This window comes from Coturnix japonica, chromosome 1, assembly GCF_054131305.1.
Source record: "Coturnix japonica strain WE chromosome 1, WE-NBRP24, whole genome shotgun sequence".
In the NCBI taxonomy this organism is placed as follows: domain Eukaryota; kingdom Metazoa; phylum Chordata; class Aves; order Galliformes; family Phasianidae; genus Coturnix; species Coturnix japonica.
In genome coordinates, this window is record NC_140663.1 from 119,678,451 (window position 1) to 119,698,407 (window position 19,957).

Genomic DNA, 19,957 nt, shown 5'->3' on the forward strand with positions numbered 1-19,957 from the left:
TACTATACAGGTATTCTGTGCAAATGGGAATTGCTCCCCCAGGGAGGACAACATGCTGCAGCTGGCTGCCCTACACTCCAGTGTTTATAGGGACAGCCTCCTCAGGTTGGGTGCTATCACGGAGTAACGCTGGTTTTTTTTTTGTTTTTTTTTTTTTTTACTGGTCAGATGCAGCTGTTTAATGGAAAAATATATTTTTCTTTCTCTTTTCACCTGAGTCTGAACACAAGATGCCTGATTCCATCTGACCTTTTAAACACAATACACTGCTGTCTATATTTTGGTTACAATTATGTCCAAGGTTTTGGGGCCATTGGATAAAAAATCAGTTATCCTCAGAAAACGTGTTCACTGAAGAATGTAATCTTTATGTTTCAGCTGTTCTCTAATGCCTGTGCCCCATGCTTTTTAAGCAATCTCTTTGCTCTTTCTGGTGCAACCCACTTCTACATATACTTCTACAATTTCTGTCATGTCCCTTCCACAAACTGCATAGTTGCTGTAAAAGCTACATGAGATGAATACCAACATCTTGTGGATGAAAATGACTTGTGTTTGCTTATGTCCATTGGAAAAATGTATTTGCATCAGATAGCTCACCAGTTGGTATCATTGTCTTTTTTTTAGGCTTTGGCTCATCTGCATTTAATAGACTACATAGGGGAACAGACAGCTTTGCTAATAAAGGTATGTTTAAAATATTTACGATAGTTTATCAGGGAAGAAAAACAGCTTTACTCCAATAGAATAATACTGAAAAATACTTTCATTTTGAATTTTGTGTTAAAGATTGTACTCCAGTATCAGCAATATCTAGAAGGCACCTTGGGGCGTGTATGTCTACACACAGCTAGAAGAAATGTCACTAAAAATGAAAAAGAAAAATTTTTTCTGTAGATTAGTGAACAAAAAACATGAAAAGATGGAAACTAATATAGATAGTGAACATGGAAATATCACAGTTGTGCTGTTTTGTTTTGTTTTGTTTTGTCTGAAACACGAGTATCAGAAATAACAGCATTTTTATTTCTATTTGTTTTAATTTCCTTAGAAAAAGCTTAGTAATTGGGTTACTAAATGACAGGTTATTTTCTTTAAAATGCTTATCCTATCTCAGGGCCTGAAGGAATAAAAGGTGTTGGTAAATTAAAACTGTAAACACCTGCCATTAGGGAGATGTAGCAATACTCACAAATCTCACAAAGTTGTAAATTAACCTGTTTTAAATCCAGGTGGTTCCTGAGGACCAGCGCTTGGTAGTGGCCATCATCTTAGTGCTCTGGGTATCTGCTTTGGCCTCATCTGTGATTGACAATATCCCATTTACAGCTACAATGGTATGAATCTTTGCAGGTTTGATGTTTCCTCCTCCTGGTACTGAGAAAGAAGCTAAGTTTGCTGGTTACAATGTGCTATGTTGCAATTTTCTTTATTCTCTTTGATTTTGTTATTATTACAAGCTCATTCATGCCTATTTAGGCATCTACTTCACCACTGCTGCTAGCAGTTGTAGTTGGCTGTGGAAATAGGTTCACTGTTTGAGTTGTATTTCTGCACTTTCTTTCCTACCCTGCTATGTCAACATGCATACCTGAAAAGTAAAATTGTATTTCTGTTGGACACTTTCAGTATCCATCTGCTTCTGTCAGTGTTTTCCTTCTAATTGCCATGCAGTCATGCTGTTTTCTAATACTTGAACTTTCAGCTACTAACTTGTGTAATTAGTTCATAAAACAGCAAATCATATTGAACAGCTGAGTCTTAATATCAGAAAAGTAGCAAGTCAGTATTGTAACAAATTAGGACGTGATTATTCAATCATGATCTCTGTTTAAAGTTCAGTAATTCCTTCATTATACCATAGGAATTATTAATTGTACACCATGTTCTCAGTTAACTAGAATTTTTCTACGCCTGTTTTCTTCCACTGTCATTGTGTGTCCATATACGTGCTTTGAGTCAAGGTTTAAGACACTTCATACGGGACATAGAACGGTTTGGATGGATTTGCAACTGCTCTGTGATGATTTGCTACAATGAGATTTTGGTTTTATTACTGCGGTGTTTCCTGTGAAACAATATTGATTTAACAACAACAGATTGCAAACAATAGGCATGAAGAGGAGCACTGGTTCAGAATGAGTCACTTCCAAGCAAACACTTTAGGATTAAGCAATGATGCAGAAATCTTGGCTTAAAATGTTTTGCCTCATATCCAGTTAATTTTGTGAAAGTTGGTTTGGAATAATAAAAGGGACCAAACAACTGCATGCACATAGACCAAGTATCCTATGTATTTTGAAAGGAAAGAAAGGAAACTTATTTCAAAGAGAGCGTGAGTATACTAAAAATTCATAGATGGTGGAAACCAGATCAGTTTATTATTTGAAGCATTTTAACCTTTTACATCCTACCTCAACTTTTCAATGCAACTGTGCAAAATTGGTGTATTATTCTGTATTATTTATATGGCACAACATCACAATCAAAAATTTCAGTACAGTATGGAATTTAGCAGTTAAACTGGATTCTCTGCAAAGATCTCAGAACAGAGGAAGAATTTTAAGCTATAGAAAATGCTTTAGAAAGTTACTTGCTTACTTGACAGTGCACTGAGTTGCTGAAGTGAATTAGGTTGTTATAAGTTGTTTACTCTCACTGTTTCTGTCTTGGTAGAACTTTGCATTAAACTAAAATAAAACATCGAACCTACACCATGACAAAACAGTTTTCAGAGCATATCCCCCATTGTTTGTTTCACATAATTTATCATGAATACAAAGGTCACAAACTGCCCTCCAAAAAGATGAAGAGATTGAAATTTAGTTGCTGTACTGTAATCCCAAGCTTTTTACATTCTTTTTAAGCACTGGGAAGTGAAGATTCAACTTTCTAATTAAGCAAATTTGAATGACTGTTCATTACACTTAATTGCATAAACATGCCTAGCAATTGTGATAGCTGTCCACACATTATAGGAAAATCAATCTTTTTTTTTTAAAAAAAAAATATGTATAAATTCTACTGTAGCAAATTCTGACTTAGTCACAGCCCTTGTGGGAAACTGTATGAATTCTGTATGCAAAGGACTGTGTTGCCAGTGACAAATTTAATATATATAAATGTATCTGGGAGCTGCATTAAGCAACCCACATGTTCTGTGCATGCAAAATTAATAAACCAAAACCTTAGCTGCCAAGTCTTCAGCATTTTAATTCTAGAATGGCAAGTTTGGTGGTTTTTTTTCCATGTTGTATGTCTAGCCCTTGTCTGAATAACAAATATGGTGAATCATGTACTGATGCTCTATGTGTCATTCTGTTAACCCTCTGATTTTTTCATCCTTTTGGAAAAGACTAAACTCACAGTGACATTCTGTAATGGGAAGATTCATTCATTTTTGAAGTCTGTGTTTTCTTAGTATTGTCATTTAAATAGCCACAGATTTCTGCCCTTAGAATGTTAGGTGATGTGATTTTATTACCAGCACACTTTCAAATTTAATTGACCTGTTTTATCAGCTGCATATGCTGGAGCCATCTGTTTATATTTTTATTTTATTATCAGAACTAAAAATATAGCCATAGTAAATTCTTCTCTTAGCTGAGCTTAAATACTATTGCCTCAATACAGTGCAATGAGCAATTTCAATTAACCACCTGGCTGCAAGGTGACTTGGTCACTGACAGGTCTTTATTGGAAACCAGATAATTTTTTGACAACTATTTATTACCTCTAAAACTATCAGAATCATTTCATTTGCACTACTAAAAAATTCATCAGTATCTCATATTCTTAGTGCCTTCCATTTTTGGATCTTCTTTCCTTCTGTACTGCTGAAGATTTCTATTTATTTTCTGCATTTCATTGCTCAATAAATGTGTAAGACTGAATGATATCAGACTGTGGACAGACTGATCACCAAAAACTTGAGAAACCAGAAATAGCTTTTTCTTTTCTATTAATGCACATTCCCTGCAGTTTCAACAGAAGTTGTCTTTAACACATTTAGTTCTTAGCAAAATGTGTGCTGTGAAACTTCAAGTTGTAGAGCAGCAGTGAATCCTTGAAATAAAGATGTATATTGCTGTTTCACCATCATGTTGCAAAAGTAGACAAGATGGGCAATATAACAATGTCTTGCACTGTGCTGCACATATATGTCATAAATATGAATGAATGGTTAAGTTGCCATTTTGCATGATGGTAGTCTGAGATCACTTGTACAAAGATTAAATTTGAGAAGGCTGAAATTAAACCCTCTCAGAAGCAGCTTATGATACCTCTGGAGGAGAGTAGCACTTACAGAGTAGCAGTGACTTTCCTCTTTGGTCTCCTCCTTGCATATCTGAGGTTCAGTAAGCTAAGCTAAATCATCATTTCTGCTTGTATTTCAGAAAAGGGTCTTTACAGTTTCAAAAGAACTTTTTCTTCTCTATCTCCTTGACTGGGGGGATGTCATGCTTGTGAGCAAGCTTTTCAATAAACAGTTGAATAGGATGAGGTCCTTAATTCAGTTTGTTCTTCAGTAATTAAGAGAAGAGGCTGTGGCAGTAAGGTGTGAAAATGTTAACAGTTTGATTACATTTTTGCTTACAAGAAATGCAGTTTAGTATCAAAATAAATATTAAAGTGAAATGCTTGGGGCTCTCCATTTCACTTTCATCCAATCAGGACTGGAAGGACCTGGAAGGACCTGGAAGGAGTTGAGTAGACTCCCTCTGAAAAAAACAAATTGAGATTTGTAAATATTCCAATGTTCTCTTTTAACAAAAAGCAATTACATGTTACAGTATAAATCTAAGGTCTGTTATGAGAAAACTGACAATGTTTTGTAAAACTTAGTTTAGTAGTTATTGTTGTCATATGTAATCCTAATATAAATCTTTCAGTTTTCTGTTCTCCAAAGCCTTAATTTAAAGTAAAAATTGAGCTTCCTTTCTTTTCATTTGTTTCATCTTCGTTAAATTTTCAGGATGCTAAAGAGCTAAAATGAAGAAATACACTGAAAATATAGTTTTAAAATTTGAAATAATTAATAGTATTGTTAGTAGTTAAAAAATGCAGTTTGCTCGTAAAGATGGTTATTATATAACAGTATAAAAAAACTTGCTCCATTTTTAAAAGTTCTCAACGTTGATTCACGATTTAAGACAGTATGAAATATGAGAATACATATGTCTCCATTCTTGATCTCTTTATATTTGTAACACATCCTATGTACTTCTGAAATCTGTGGTATAAGTAAGCATTTTCTACACAAAAGTTGATTTTGATTAGGACAGTTATATAGACAAATATGCCAGCATCATTAGGCACTTTCATTAGACTCTTTTGGAACTCTTTATGCATTGCCTTGTATTCTATATATAATAAATATAACATCCTATATAGGATTAAGATTAATGACTGACACCTTTCTGTCTTGGGTGTTTGAGAACACTCAACTTTTTCCAAGTACATTCATTATTTCTGGTAGTTATATTTTCTTTCCCCTACTTACTTGGAGATGGATAATCATATATAATGTGTGAAGGTGATTAGGATTTCCTTTGTGAGCTGTATCACTCATTTTATTTAGATTCTGCCAATCAAGCTGTAATGTGAAGTAGTTCAATACCAAACTTTCCAGCAGAGCTAGAAAGTTTTCAGAAACTAGTCAAATATAGGGGCATCATCTGTTAAGCATGTTGAAATAAGGGCTATAAAATATGGATGTTTTATTTTCTTTCTAGTATTGAAAGAATCCCTCTAATAATGAGGGAAACGTGTCCTTTCACGTGCTTTAACTTTCACTTTTCTCTGTTGAATGGCAGCACTTAGTGAAACTATGACAAAGTCTGCATTCCAACTAAGTTAAATCAATATACTGTAATTGTAAAATATATATTGCAGCAAACTATATCCCAGTTTACAAAATATCCCAACTTCATCTGCTTTTGATAATTTTGTAAATGCCTTCAGCTTGAATCTGAAAGCACTGTAGGACCAATTCAGTTTTTCAAAAACATTGAAACTCTAGTGGATCGCTTCCTACTAATACTTTTGTGTTCTGCATTTCTTTTTTCAGCGCTTAGGTTAAATATAACAATTAGGGAAGCTGAGGTTTGAGGTACTGATTTTGTGGAAGTGTTGTCTATCACATGATTGCATGAATGCATATGACAAAAAGTGGATCTAAAATGATTTTGTTGAAAAACTGAAGCAGGTCCATTTGATCCTCTGCATGATCCTAAAGACTCTAAAATACTCAAGCAAGAGAACATGTCCATTGGCATGAACTGTTTCGCAATATCTATTCAGAATCTCTTGCTGGTGACCAAATCTCCTAATTCTTCATTCATTTTGTATCATTAAAAATCTTTGGACAGAAATTAGAACAATGTTGGTATTACACTTAATTTTAGATTTAAAAAAATGAGATGCTAGTGACTTTTTGAAATTTTGTGGTATATAGTTGCAACATGGCGTATTCCACGTTGTTTGAAAAAAGTTTGTTGTGTTCTATGGATCAGCTATATATTTTTGTCTGAAGCACTAGAAATTTAACCAAAGGCTTTGTGTTCATCTTTCATCTGATAATTCAAAAGTGAAACATTTTAGTAGATCTCTTCAGAAAAGTTACATGCATGCTAAATCTTACTTCAGGCACATAGTGGAGATCTATACTACTGCTGTTACTTCTATTTCCCTAACTATTATTCTTTGGTAGAGACTAACTTCTTTCATTAGAGAAAATAACCAAATTTCAGTATATGTGAGTATGCAATATTACGAAGGTGTGATTTATGTTTATTTCTTGCTGTTAAAGCAGACATCTGTGGGAGCTGGGATTGCTGATCTAGCCCACTGCCTAATAGTGTACTTAGGAACATAATATCAGTAATATTAATTTTAACATTCTCAATTAATTACTATGAAAGCTTTTAAAAATAATGCACAATACTCCTAAGTGGAAGAGAAGCAATGTTATGTCACGGAGATAACAATAAAATGAGTGGGGTCAAGTGTATATTTGCAAAATACTTTGTTGGGCTTAAAAATTAAGCGCATATGCAAGCGTATTAAAAAACTGCACTTTTTCTTGTTATGTTTCAGTGCATCTTTGTGCTTAAAAGATGATCAAGTTTAAAACTTTTGATCACAGACTTTCTTCTACATTGTTTCTGTGTCTTCAGTCAGTAGGAATTTATTGGTCAATGAGAACTCATAAAGCTGAGCTCCTTCAGTAAACAGAAAACAAAACTTTCTGATGGGAGCACTGTGCATATCTAGTGCAAATACCTAGCAGAGAATCACCTAATTGACTCTCTGCCAAGAATCTCTGCACTGCTTCTTCTCATGTTCTTCATAGTGGTGTAATTAGGGAGGGACCCCTGGAGGACTGTAAGGCTCTGCTTGGCACACAGATCTCACCAATGGGGTGTGAAAATGGCATTGCTTGCCCTGCATTTGAGATCTTGCTGGCAACAGCTTTAGGACTGAACTCAAAAGCAAGAAAACAGGATTATCATTTTAATGTTTTCTACCCACAAGGTGAGTACCTTCTCCATGTCTGTGGGGCAGAGCATGACAGGAAGAGCCACATAATTTAAAAAGCATTTCTAGCCTGAATAGTTCAGGATTGTGTCACACAACTGTAGTACACTGAGATACTTGCAAATAATTCCAAGGAAGTAAATAATTGTCTCCAGTTCTTGGGTCAAAATTGCATTGCTGGAAGAAATGCTGTATTTGGATTGAGCTAGATGTCTTAATTCTTGGATTTGTTATTTGTGTTTGCTTGAAGTTATTTCATTTCATGTTGAAACAAAACACCATACTGAAATAAATGCAACAACAATCAGAACTGCATATTGTGCTCTGGAAGGGGTGGTTTGAGAGAAACAGAGATTGAAATCTTTAATGACTTTATCATGGAAAAAAAAACCAAGCCCAAACAGGCAAGATATCTGCCTTAAATAGAAATACCTATCTTCAAGCAATGTACAGTTCAGGAATAACTGTTAAAAATTACGTTCTCTAGGTTAACCAATAAAAGGATTTGAGGGATGATTAGCACCAATGGCATTAGGGAGGGGGAAGTAAGGGATTGTAATTCTTCATAAAACCTGTATATTGTTCCACACCAAAAGGAGATGTGCATTCAGTAAAAGGTGAATTTCATTCAGCCATTAAAACAGAGAATATTTTTCAGGATTGCAGGTCTGAGATCAGACCTGTGTAATGTATCCAAAGGACAAACTGGAGGATTAAAAGTAATAACTGTAACCATTAGTGTAAATTCTGGATCAGAGAAAGCATTAATTTTAAGACAAATCACAGTTATTTCCATATATCACTTCCTGCTTGGTTTCTCGCTGTTTCATTGTTGTTTATCCTTAGTCTCCTTTGGTCCCATAGATTTCTGCACATCTTAAAAACAGGTCAATAATATTCTCACTTCTCTGTTTGCTAATGACCCTCTTTTTATAGGCACTGATTATGCCTTCCTTTCAAACCAATAAGTTACTCAATGACGTAGAAATTTGTACATTTTTCCTTGAATAAAGCCGAAGTGTCTTAGGTTTGAATGTTGGCGGTGACTGAGATCTGCTGCTACTGGAAAGCTTGCCTGCTACACATTTGGTCTCCATAACAATTGCCTAATTAAGCTAGTAATGTTTCCCTATAAACGTAATTTGATTTACAAGCATTTTTGCTGTAATGATTTATGTTTATTTGCTAAAAAATATTAAATGAAATTCATAGAAGTTGCAAATATTTCCTAGGATAACATACATTTCCTGGTAAACGTAACATTACACTAAAGAATAAGATAGCTCAACTCTACTTACAGATTCAGAGACCTGTCACATAGATGTCTGTCAATTTTTTTTTCTGTAACAGATCAGACACTTTTGGTTATAACAAGAATTTATGAATATTTTAGTTATTGATGCATCCTCTGTGCAGGTCTAGGCATCTCAGCAGTTTCCAGGTAGAGGAGGGATGATAACTGTCCTTCAGGTTTCAAGGACTGGACGAGGAATTGCATATAATTACTGACATTTCCCTGATTAAAAAGAAGGCTCCAATTGGATGCACTCATAACCTTAAGGGATCCCCAGTTTTTTCAGTAGTCAACCTGTATCAGGATTAGCCTGATATTGCCAGTACCTTTGGCTTGTGGGACTAGCACTGTCAGTGGGCAAAACTGAGCAAAAGCCAAGAGTTTTATGCAAAGATGCTCATTCATTATGCTCATTTAAAAAAAAAAGAAAAGAAAAGAAAAGAAAAGAAAAGAAAAGAAAAGAAAAGAAAAGAAAAGAAAAGAAAAGAAAAGAAAAGAAAAGAAGAGAAAAGAAAAGAAAAGAAAAGAAAAGAAAAGAAAAGAAAAGAAAAGAAAAGAAAAGAAAAGAAAAGAAAAGAAAAGAAAAGAAAAGAAAAGAAAAGAAAAGAAAAGAAAAGAAAAAATTATTTGGATTTGCTTGTGTTTTAGTTGTTTGCTTAAATTAGTTCTGCTCTCTCCTGAATCTTACTCTCTTCTTAAATCATAGATTCCTGTTCTTCTCAATCTGAGTAAAGATCCTGATGTTAACTTGCCTGTGAAACCACTGATATTTTCATTGGCCATGGGTGCATGCCTTGGAGGTAAGTGTTTATGTGAGAGAGCTGACAAAAGGCAATAACTTTGAAATTATGGTACCTATAAACTGTCTCAAATATGTTTAATTAATTCATTATGCAAAGCATAGTGAGGGCCTGATGCAGCTCTTTTTGACTTCAAAGGACTCCTGAATGAGGATCCCAGTCATTGTATACAGCATATGCCACAGCTGTATTTTTGCCATTTGTCACTGAAGACTATATCTGAATAAAGTACAAATGCACAAAGCAGAAGTCCAGATGGTTCTCATGGAGATCTCATCTTTTCTGAGAAAAAAATTTAAAAATATATTTAGTTTCCAGAACAGAGATTTATCATTGCTCACTGAAAAGATGCAGAAAACGAATAATAGCAGAGATCTGAAAGCTTTATTCAAAGCTTAATGAAGTTGCTAGGAGGTTTTCTGGCTGGCTTACAGAAATGGCTTGAGTACCCATTTACCTGATCTATTTTGTTCTCCTTTCTCTAAGGAAACTCTCATTAAAATATTTTGGAAATGTACCTCAAATAATGAAAGCTAATAGCCATTCTTCTAAAACCCATCTTGATATTAACTAGGATTTCTTGCATTGTACATGCATTAGTGTAAAACAAGCATATGGCTTCGTAACCTCATTTAGTTTTTCAAATTAAAAATTTATCTATTGTAGACTCAAGATTTTCTCTCTATCTCTTGTAACAGCAAAGGAGAATAGCCTTCAAGTAATTTTTAAATTACTGTTTATACTTGATTACTGTGTTCTGCAAATGGCATATGAAGTCTTCATGACACAGTATACAACAAGGATACTAAGTACAATTAAAATGTGTTAAAAAATTCATGAGAAATAGAGTTAATATTGTTTTTGACTACTGAGAATGTCAGTGCTAATTACATTGTATTGGATGGTGTTCTGATCCATGAGTATTGAGGCAGTTAAGTTAAATAAAGTTAAAATGGATAACATAATTTTCAACAATGAGTCCAAGCCTTTCTCCTCCCTGGATCCTTGAAACAGTTTCCTTTATGTATTGAAATTAAAACCAGAATTTTGTGACTAATACAAGTTCAGATTCATTAATTTAGTTAAGTGATTGCTAGCACAAGTGACCTTAATACCAAACAAATATTATAATGATGCAATTTACAGATTGAATTTTAAGAGCTTGTTGCAAAGACAGGACAATTTATACTAAAGAACAGTTATTCATTTTAGGAATGTCTTTTCTGTACTCATTATTACTCATTACATTGTGATGTTAAACTGCAAATCTGCTCCCTTTTAAAACTAGTGATCTGAATATTCAGTAGGTCTTTATATAGATATTTGCCATAAAATATCACCTTTCTTCTCAATTTGCTAATCACCAAAGATACTCTGATTTCATTAAAATTTCATGTACTAAAAAAAACCAACAAACCTCATAAGGAGCTAAAACTGATGAGATTTCACTGAATTATTCTGAGCAAGAGACACTCCACCTGCTTTTGAGTCGTTACATATATCAGCTGATATTCCTACACTATCAGTTAATGCGTTAACACAAATTCCTTAATTTGACATTTTGAAGCACTGCTGGGGTTTAACACAGACTTATACGTTTGCTATATAAAACAACTATACAAATATAATTAATATAGAAATTGTCTGATTTAAGGGTACTACACAAGGAATGTTCATTTTTTTTGAAAATAGAATACATAGAAGTACTCTGATAAGAAGCAAGAGCATTATCATTATCTGCAAAAATTTAAACTCTCCAAACACTGCTCCATTAGGATAAAGCTGTGTGAGTGCTGACATAAACTAGCAAAGACATCATGGGAGTGTAAATCTGTGGAATTAGTCCCAGCTTTCCCATGTCAAAACCCGAAGCTAATATATAGCAGTTTATTGGTAGGGAATGGAAATGGTAGAAAAGTTTTTCATTTGAAAGTTTTGGCAAATACTGAAAAAATTAAATAGAAGGGGCTTAAAAAAAAAAAAAAAAAAAAAAAAAAAAAAGGAGGTTTGAATGGGTTTTAAAACTACTTAAAAAAAAAATCTTACCAGCACTGAAGTGTTGTGAAGGAATTCTCAAGGTAGGATAATCTCATTTTGTAAGGCAGAGATGCAAATTATATCATTATACTCTGGTGCTTAAGGCAAAAAGATTGGACCATATTATTCCTTATGCAACCAAAAGAATGTAGCAAGCAAGACTTTTTGTAGAAGAATCTGATTAAATAATACATTAAAAGTATAGATTTTGTAAGTACTTGTTTGCTACATAATGCAGAGTTTCAATACTGGTAATTGGATAGCGTTTCTGGGGTTCAGGGTAAGCACTGCACTATGCTTGCTTATGTGTCCATGAAGAGAGCATCATCCTTTGTGCCTGTCTGTGAAAATGCCATGAAACTGAAAAATTTCCAGTGGGTGCAGTTACTTTTTTCTACTGCCTTGAAGTGCACAGCCAGATACTGTTTTGGAAGATGATGGGATGAGAAAAGACTGTAATTTTCTTTCATTGCTATAGCTGTTGTACTGGAAATGAAAGGACTGAATCAGTCTCAAGCAAGTTGGAAAGGCCTTTGCCAATATAACTAACTGCCACACTGTTGTGATGTTTCAGCGCTGTCTCCCAAAGAAAACTGCTTCTATTAAATTTCTGTCTTTCATGGTGCAGGGCTCATACACAAGGTGTAACCAAAAATAATATGATACTCTTTACTCTTGTAAAATCTATATCTAGAAGTGAGAAAGAATGAAAAATTCTGCTTTTTTAATCAAGAAAGCCAAGAACGATGGTGGCCATTGGCAGTTCTTGGAGAGGTGGTCCTTTTGATTCCTTGGGGCCTTTTGATTTGTCAGTTCTTCTGAATGTTGATAGGACCTATTAACTTATATCTGTCTGGACATCAACAGTCAGGTTGACTAAGTAATCGCTGGAAAAATTGTATTGTTCACCTCTCTGCTTTTTCTGGATTATCTGTCAGTATCTCAGTTATGCTTTGAAAAGAGCAAAGGGGAAAGAAAACCAGAAATTTGAAAGAAACTGAAGGAAACAAGGAAATCACTTATTTTCTGTGGTGCTCTGACAAATCTGCTTTCATATTTATTTCACAGGAGAGGACACTGAATAAAGCTTTATTCATTAATGCTTTCTGTTCCAGTATATGATGAAATTATGGCATCGCTTGAGACTGAACTTATGTAGCCTTTCCAATAATGTGTAGGGAATGCTGCCCTGAAATTCTGGAGGATAAATGAAGATTGCTAGTTCCAGCAGTTTCAGAGTGAGAGGTGCTTTAATCACATTGCTTCTATTGACTTATAAGTTTTAAAATAACAAGAAATATGGATTCAACTCACTTTGTGTAAGTGCATGGTCAGAAATACATCTATTCATAGTATTCAATTGTACAGAACAAAATTATTTTCTGACCTGAAGAAATTATAGCTAAGATGTTGTTTGAAGGACTTTTGTACATTTGATATATGAAGAGGTGGCATTTGTTTGCCTTTTAATCTACTTATTTCTTTCATGATATATTAGAAGTACATTGTACTAAAGACAACAGTTAAAGGAGAGTAACCTACACTGTAGATAAATACTTGGATTTCTCCAAGTCCAACGCTATGCTTATTCTGACTCTTGGCAAGTGTTCTTAAAGTCCTGACTCAAGTACAGCAGATATTTTTTATTTCAGTTACTAATATCCAGTTTTCTTACTGACTATACTTGCCATTGTTTCTGTGATGTTTACAGTGATGGAAAGGAGTAACTACAACTCCAGTATATTACAGGACTGCTTGCCTTTTCTTTATAAAGAACTTCCTTTGGATATTAACTGAATGTTTCATTTTCAGTTGTAGCCATAAGAACAATATAATCCATTGTGACTGCAAGGAGTATTTTCTCTGCATTGATATTCATGTGTCCAAACTGACCTCATGCTGTTTTCTAGAACAGTCCAAACCTGAAACTTTCTATAAAAATCCAAGCACAGTTTTTGTTTTTTTTTTTGGCATTCAAATGACATTCAAATTCTGGGGCATTTTCACATATTTTCAGTATGAAGTCCTGCTTTAAAGCTCAGTGATACCATAAAGTCCTTGATGTGAAAACCATGCTCATTATCAGAGCTGAAGGAGTTTCTCTAATCCTTTAAGATTACTGAAGATGATCCTCATTGGCATGAAAGAACTAGAAAAGAAAGTTGTGAATGTAAAACTGAAAAACAGCTAAAACTCTATGAGTACACTTGGCAAGCATATCCTTGTCTGTGTTAAGGAAATATCAGAGGCCTGCTTAGCTTTATGACATTGAGCTAATTAAGAATAAAAAAATAAATAAATACTGAACCCATTAATTTGATATGAAAATTGTGTAGTCTTTTTCTTTTGTGGTAGGCAACCAGAGATACGGGGAAGAGAAAACGTAGGAAGTCTATTGGCTAAGTACAGGTTGAGAAGTGGTGTATGATTACTTAGAACAAAGCAACAGTTTTCTACAAGCAATCCCTTTTAAAACTTGCTGTTGCACAAGGTACTATCTAATTTATATTTTGAGAACCCATCTTTATGATGCCATTTTTATTTTTTATTTTTTGCCATGCCAGGCAAAATAGCTTTGTCAGTGATAATACCTTCCCTTGGATTTTGCAGTCCTTTGAGTAATAAACACTAATCCTGCTAGATACTTTAAAGTGTTTCTCCGGGCAAACTTATTACAAATGCTGCTGACAAATGGGTTAGGTTTGCTCTTGAGAGAGCAATACCAAAGATGCTTCTAAGAACCAGTGGTACTTAGATGTAACAGATTTGTTGCTGCCAAGCAACACAATGAGAAAAAGGTTTAAAGTATGATGAAACATTATTGATATAAACTGTCTCCCTTTTCTTGTTATGACACTTTCCCAGCTTCCCAGCCCCGATTTTTGAAAAGAATATTAAATTCTCCCAACAGCGATTTCCAGTGAGTTGAAGAATATAATCATGTAGATGAACTCTGCTAAGGTAAAATCTGGCTGAGCTCAGGGAGGTGCATGAGGTTTGGTATGCTGTTTTGGGGTTTTTGTTTTATCAGTCTCAAAAGTAGTGATGTGGTAGAGTGCAATAATTGAATACTGAGGGGAGAAGAAATAGCTACAGATGGAAGAAGTCTGGAAGAAGCAGGGCTTGTGGATACAGCAGGTATCAAATCAGACTTATGTAACCTTCTCAAGAGCTTTCTGATGTATCTGTAAGTTGGATGAATACAGAAGATCACATTTTTATATGTGGGCTTTGCTTTTGTATATTTCTCAATGAATTTATTTTTAATTAAAACTGTTGAATACTTTCTTACACTTGAAGTTAATTTTGCATTTCTTTAAGATATTCAGTGTAATTTCCTGTGAGAAAAGAAAATTTTATATCACTGCTTCTGGGCAGAAATAGTAGAAGACCTTCTACTATGTTTCTACAGTGACTGTGCAAAGCTAGTGCAGATACATGGAAAAATGAGCACAATCCATAAGGATCTGCCATTTTACTCTCTGTTGCATAGATAGCATCCTCACTTTAAAGACATGTCTGAATACTTCTGAGATCACACATCAAACGTGTTTCTTTTCTTCTTTTGCATTAAGAAGATTCTCTTGATTTCATAGTTATGAATTGTTAAACATGATTAACATTGAAAATAATGCCTGTAGTGTACCAAGAAAAAAAGGCAGAATAGATATGAAAGGTACCATGTATGGCTTATCTTAAACATATCACCTGCTATTGACATTAGAAATATTGCATTTAATTAATTGTAAGGAATCTAAATTCTCAGTAAATACATGTGTTGTGATAAAGGATGAGTTACAGTAGGAGTCATCAAAACTGGTGTTCTTCGATACAGTTCACTGGTGTGCAATTATAGCTTGAGCATACAAATAAGCAAGTAAGAGACTTTACTGTGTGTTTTAAAGTTAATTATTCTTAAGGCTGCTGATGATATGATGATGAAGTAAAAGTTCTGTGAAATCCTAGAAAATGCCTGCTCTTCATTTGTGTCAATTTGAATGAATTTCATGTACATAGGATCCCACTTACATCTATCTACTTTTGACTTTTCTGTGATTCAGAGGACACAGTGTCACTGTTTCACTGCTGAGTTAAATGCCTATCATTGAAACAGATGTTCCTGGAGGAGAAACAAAAGTTTGTCTTGGTTGTTAAATTCAGTTCAGTTCTTTGAAGCATAAGTAGCCAGTACCTAATTAAACTTCACACACAGTCTGAACAAATGAAAAAGAAATACTACTTCTTTCAGAGAACCTTAAAGCAATGATTTCTCCTCAAGTGAATTATACTCAGGGAAATCAATACAGTGCTGATGCCGAAGCTCTTTCCATAATACCTCCTTATCTGAATGTACAACGCTAGCACATGTACAGTATGTAAGAGTGTGTGTTTGGAGATCTTGGCTGTCTCCAGTCACAGCCATGGGAAAAGTATAATTTCAGTCCTGCTCCTTTAATTTGAAGCCAGAGCTATATTCCTTGTCTATAGTAATACTCTTCTGACGGTGATGTCTGATTTTGCTACATGTAGAGCAGACTCTTATGAAATGCTGGGAGAATGTAGGCTAATAATTAGTATTGGAACTGAAAATTCTTGAAGTGTTCCTGTTTTATTCTTCTAATAACTTCAGCTGTATTAATTTGCTCTGGTTATGTATTAAGTCACCTGCTTTGTGTCTTACCTTTGTTATGTAAGGACCTAACAAGAATTCTGAGTAAGTTTTATTCCATATCTCTGAGCGAATTATAAATTAACTAAAATACACTTTGATTCAGACAGGACAAAGTAAATAAGATGCATTGTTGCTTATGACTAGTACCACTCTAGGCGCTGTTTTTTAAAGGTTTCTGGCCTACTAGGAAGGTAGATCATTTCTTATCACCACACTTGATGGACATGTGTAACATGAAAATTAGCTAACAAGTAGTTCCTAGTGTCATACAAGAGTGCTCCACAATGCTTTTATGATCTGTAGGGTTATAGTCTTCTACTGATGAGCAGTTCCGCTAATGTCAGGAGAGCTCCTTAGAGATTGAAAGGACCATTGCACTCAGTTTCTTTGCAAAGCTAAAACCTTGAATCAGCAAATAGGAAGCTCTTCACCTACATTGTTCCTGGTAGAGAAGAAAAAATAGGAATAGGGAAAAAAAAAAAAAAAAGACAATTATAGAAACAAAACATCTGTTTGGAGCTGGGGATGTGGAAGGATATTTTCCTTATCTACAGGAAATGAATGTGTACCATGTGTGAATGCTTTGGGGAATCTTATTTTTGCCTTAATTTGATGGATTCTTTGGATTGACCTGAAACATTTACTAGGTCAAAACAATTAACTGTAGCGTTAATTACCTTCTGAGCATTTTTTTTTTCTTCTCAAATTAGAAGAATCTTCACTGAGCAGTAATGTTTAACAGGGCCAGAATTAGAAGAGTAACTGCAGGCCAATGACACAAATGAGGACTTGTGCTTAGAATAAAGGACAGTTTACGTATAGATGTATAACAAAAGGGGTGACTTGCTACAGTAAAAAAGAAAAGCATTCTTTCAGATAGTTGCCTCTTTTGTTGTTCTTAATTTTAATGAAATAATAGAATATAGGAGTCATTGTTACTTCCCAATTCATGATTTAGAACAGAATTATTTGATGAAGACATCTGATTTGTGGAAGTGAGGTGTACAACTTTTCTTAAGTCTAAGGTATGACACATGGGAAAACTACAGAAAATGAGTCAGTCTCTCTGAGCCTTTGAATATCTACCTGACTTTATGTTGTAACTTTGTTGAAAGTTTAGAGAAAACCGAAATTAGAAAATTACTGGAAAAGTTACTGGAAAAGGCTTAGAAGAAAAAAGAAGAGGTATTTCTTTCAAGAAAACAGATAAACTTTGTAAAAATGATATTATTTTCCTTTTGCATGTATATCTCATAAGAAAGCCTATATAATGTAATTTGTTGAAGTTCAGTGAGAAAAGTGATTTCCTTCTATGTTATAAAGGACTACTGATGTTTGACAAATGAACTTTATAGATAGGTGTGTGTCCTCCAGTCTCCAGTTTTTTACTCATAAGAAAAGAAAAAGCTATGCAAAATCCATCCAGCAACTAATTATGTATATATAAGACTCATTTGTAAGTGTCACTATTATGTGGGGAAAGAAGGCTTCCATTTTGCATAAAATCCCCAAATGCCTGCTGAAGATATTGTTGCAAAATTCTGTTTTCTTTCCTGCATTATCTCATCTTTTGTTTTCAGCTCATCTGATTGAATCTTTTCATATGTAAAACAACAACAACAAAAAATCATCAGGTTTATCTGAATCTAAGTCCCCGGTGTCTCTTTGACAACTGTTAGATTGGTGTTATCTTCCTTCCCTATTTTCCTGTTTTATGTAGAATCTGAGAATGGCACAAGTCTGAAGCTTTTTCTAGGATGTAGAGATGTTGTCTGTATGTTTCTTTATCAAGTCTATTCAACAGAAATTGATTTTTCTTTTCCAGATAGTACATCTAGGGACTTTTGTACAGAGTAAGCAGAATAAGTGTAAGAAACAGAGCGTATCCTTAAACCACTATCTGTCTCCTGAATGGCAGGCAATGGAACATTGATTGGAGCATCTGCAAACGTTGTTTGTGCAGGAATTGCTGAACAGCATGGCTATGGCTTCTCTTTCATGGAATTCTTCAGGTAAAATTTTAAACTTTTTTAAAATTTGTCTTTTATTTTCATTCTGCAAAAAATTGAGCCTCCAGTGAGAAAATCAGTGGGAAAACTCTGTAAAATAAACCTGTTTTTCTAATATGTTTTTGGCCACTGAAATGTGAGCAGAGGTCTGATCACAGTTTTCATGTAATATGGATAAAATATATAAAGATGTAGCGATTACACGTGGTAGAAACCCCAGGAAAAACTAAATCTCAGAAATCCCTGCTTTGATCACCCTCAGTCTTATTTTCACCACTCTAGTGGCAGTAAGTGATGATTTTCGATTAAACACTGTTGGAACTTAGTTTCTTATTGGTACTTTTTCCATGGACATTCCATCATCAGGAGAAGGGGAGATACCCGAGTTCAGTCTGAGGTACCCCAGTTCTGACCTCGCTCCACAATTCCCTACGTTAACTGATGTGACAGAGTAAATTAATGATGACCTAGTTATTCATTAATAATTGTTTTTAAAAAATTAAGGATACTAAATTATTAGTCATTAAAATGAATCAAAAGTTTCTAAAGGTGAAGTGACAATGTTTACAATGATCTAATATTTTTCCAAGCATCTCCAGTTTTTGAAGCTGTACTTGAGAAGTTTTAAATAAAAGTAGTAAACAGAGCATTAAATATTAACATGCTGAAAGTTGACATGTAGTCGATTTAGCTGGAACAGGCTTTCCTTCCATTTTCTGCATATGTAGGTTAAAACATGCTGGTCAGTTCACCACTTTTCTGTTTTTACTTTACAGTTTTCTTTATTTTAGTTTATCTTTTTCATTAGCTTTCCTTTTTATTGTTTATCTAAAAGCCTTCAAACCTTTTTGACTAACATGATTAATCATATGGGAGCGTCTGGAAAAGAGCCAGTGATAACATTATGCTTAGAGCATTCTTTAACTCTCTTCCCATAGACTTCTGGTAATATATTTCAGAAAGACAGAATACCCATCAAATCAAATACTCAGTTTTTAGGACCTTTGAGATTGCATTACATTCTTACATAGTACAAACTGATAAATAACAGACTTGGATTTATAAGCAGCAAAAGATTATGATAATAGCAATAATGGTCTTGTCCGGGGCTGTTCTGCTCATATTTCACAGATATTTAACTTGTCATTTTAGGATTTAACTTGTTTTTAGTATTAACAATATGCCTTTAGTGTTGATTTTGTAGAGAAATATTCTTAAGGCTTCTATGACACTGATTGAGTACCTAAGCAGAAACAAGGATGTTTAAAGTCTAACCAGTCCTTTCAGTAGCATTCACTGGAATTTACTCTTTGGGAAGACTGATGATGATTCACAGATGTTCTGAAATCACCTTCTCCATGCGTATTTTCAGTGGAAATAGTTACTGGGAAAGGCTGTAGTCATTCCCTACAAAAGGATCTGGACAGGCTGGGTAGTTGGGCTGAGGCCAATGGAATGAAGTTCAACAAGACCAACTACTGGGTCCTTCATTTTAGCCACAACAACCCCAGGCAATGCTGCAGGCTTGGGGCAGAGTGGCTGGAAGAATGTGTAGAGGAAATGGACCTGAGGACGCTGGTTGATGCTTGGCTGAACATGAACGGTG

The 19,957-nt window shown here is 34.4% G+C and overlaps 1 protein-coding gene across 1 annotated transcript in view; it reads left to right on the top strand.

Moving 5' to 3' along the window:
- Positions 1-19,957, top strand: part of OCA2 (OCA2 melanosomal transmembrane protein) — a 166,653-nt gene that overhangs the window by 118,949 nt on the left and 27,747 nt on the right. The window contains exons 20-23 of the mRNA XM_015851083.3: positions 628-687; positions 1,233-1,337; positions 9,540-9,633; positions 18,261-18,354. Coding sequence (XP_015706569.2) covers positions 628-687; positions 1,233-1,337; positions 9,540-9,633; positions 18,261-18,354 — 353 coding nt within the window. The remainder of the gene's footprint in view (positions 1-627; positions 688-1,232; positions 1,338-9,539; positions 9,634-18,260; positions 18,355-19,957) is intronic.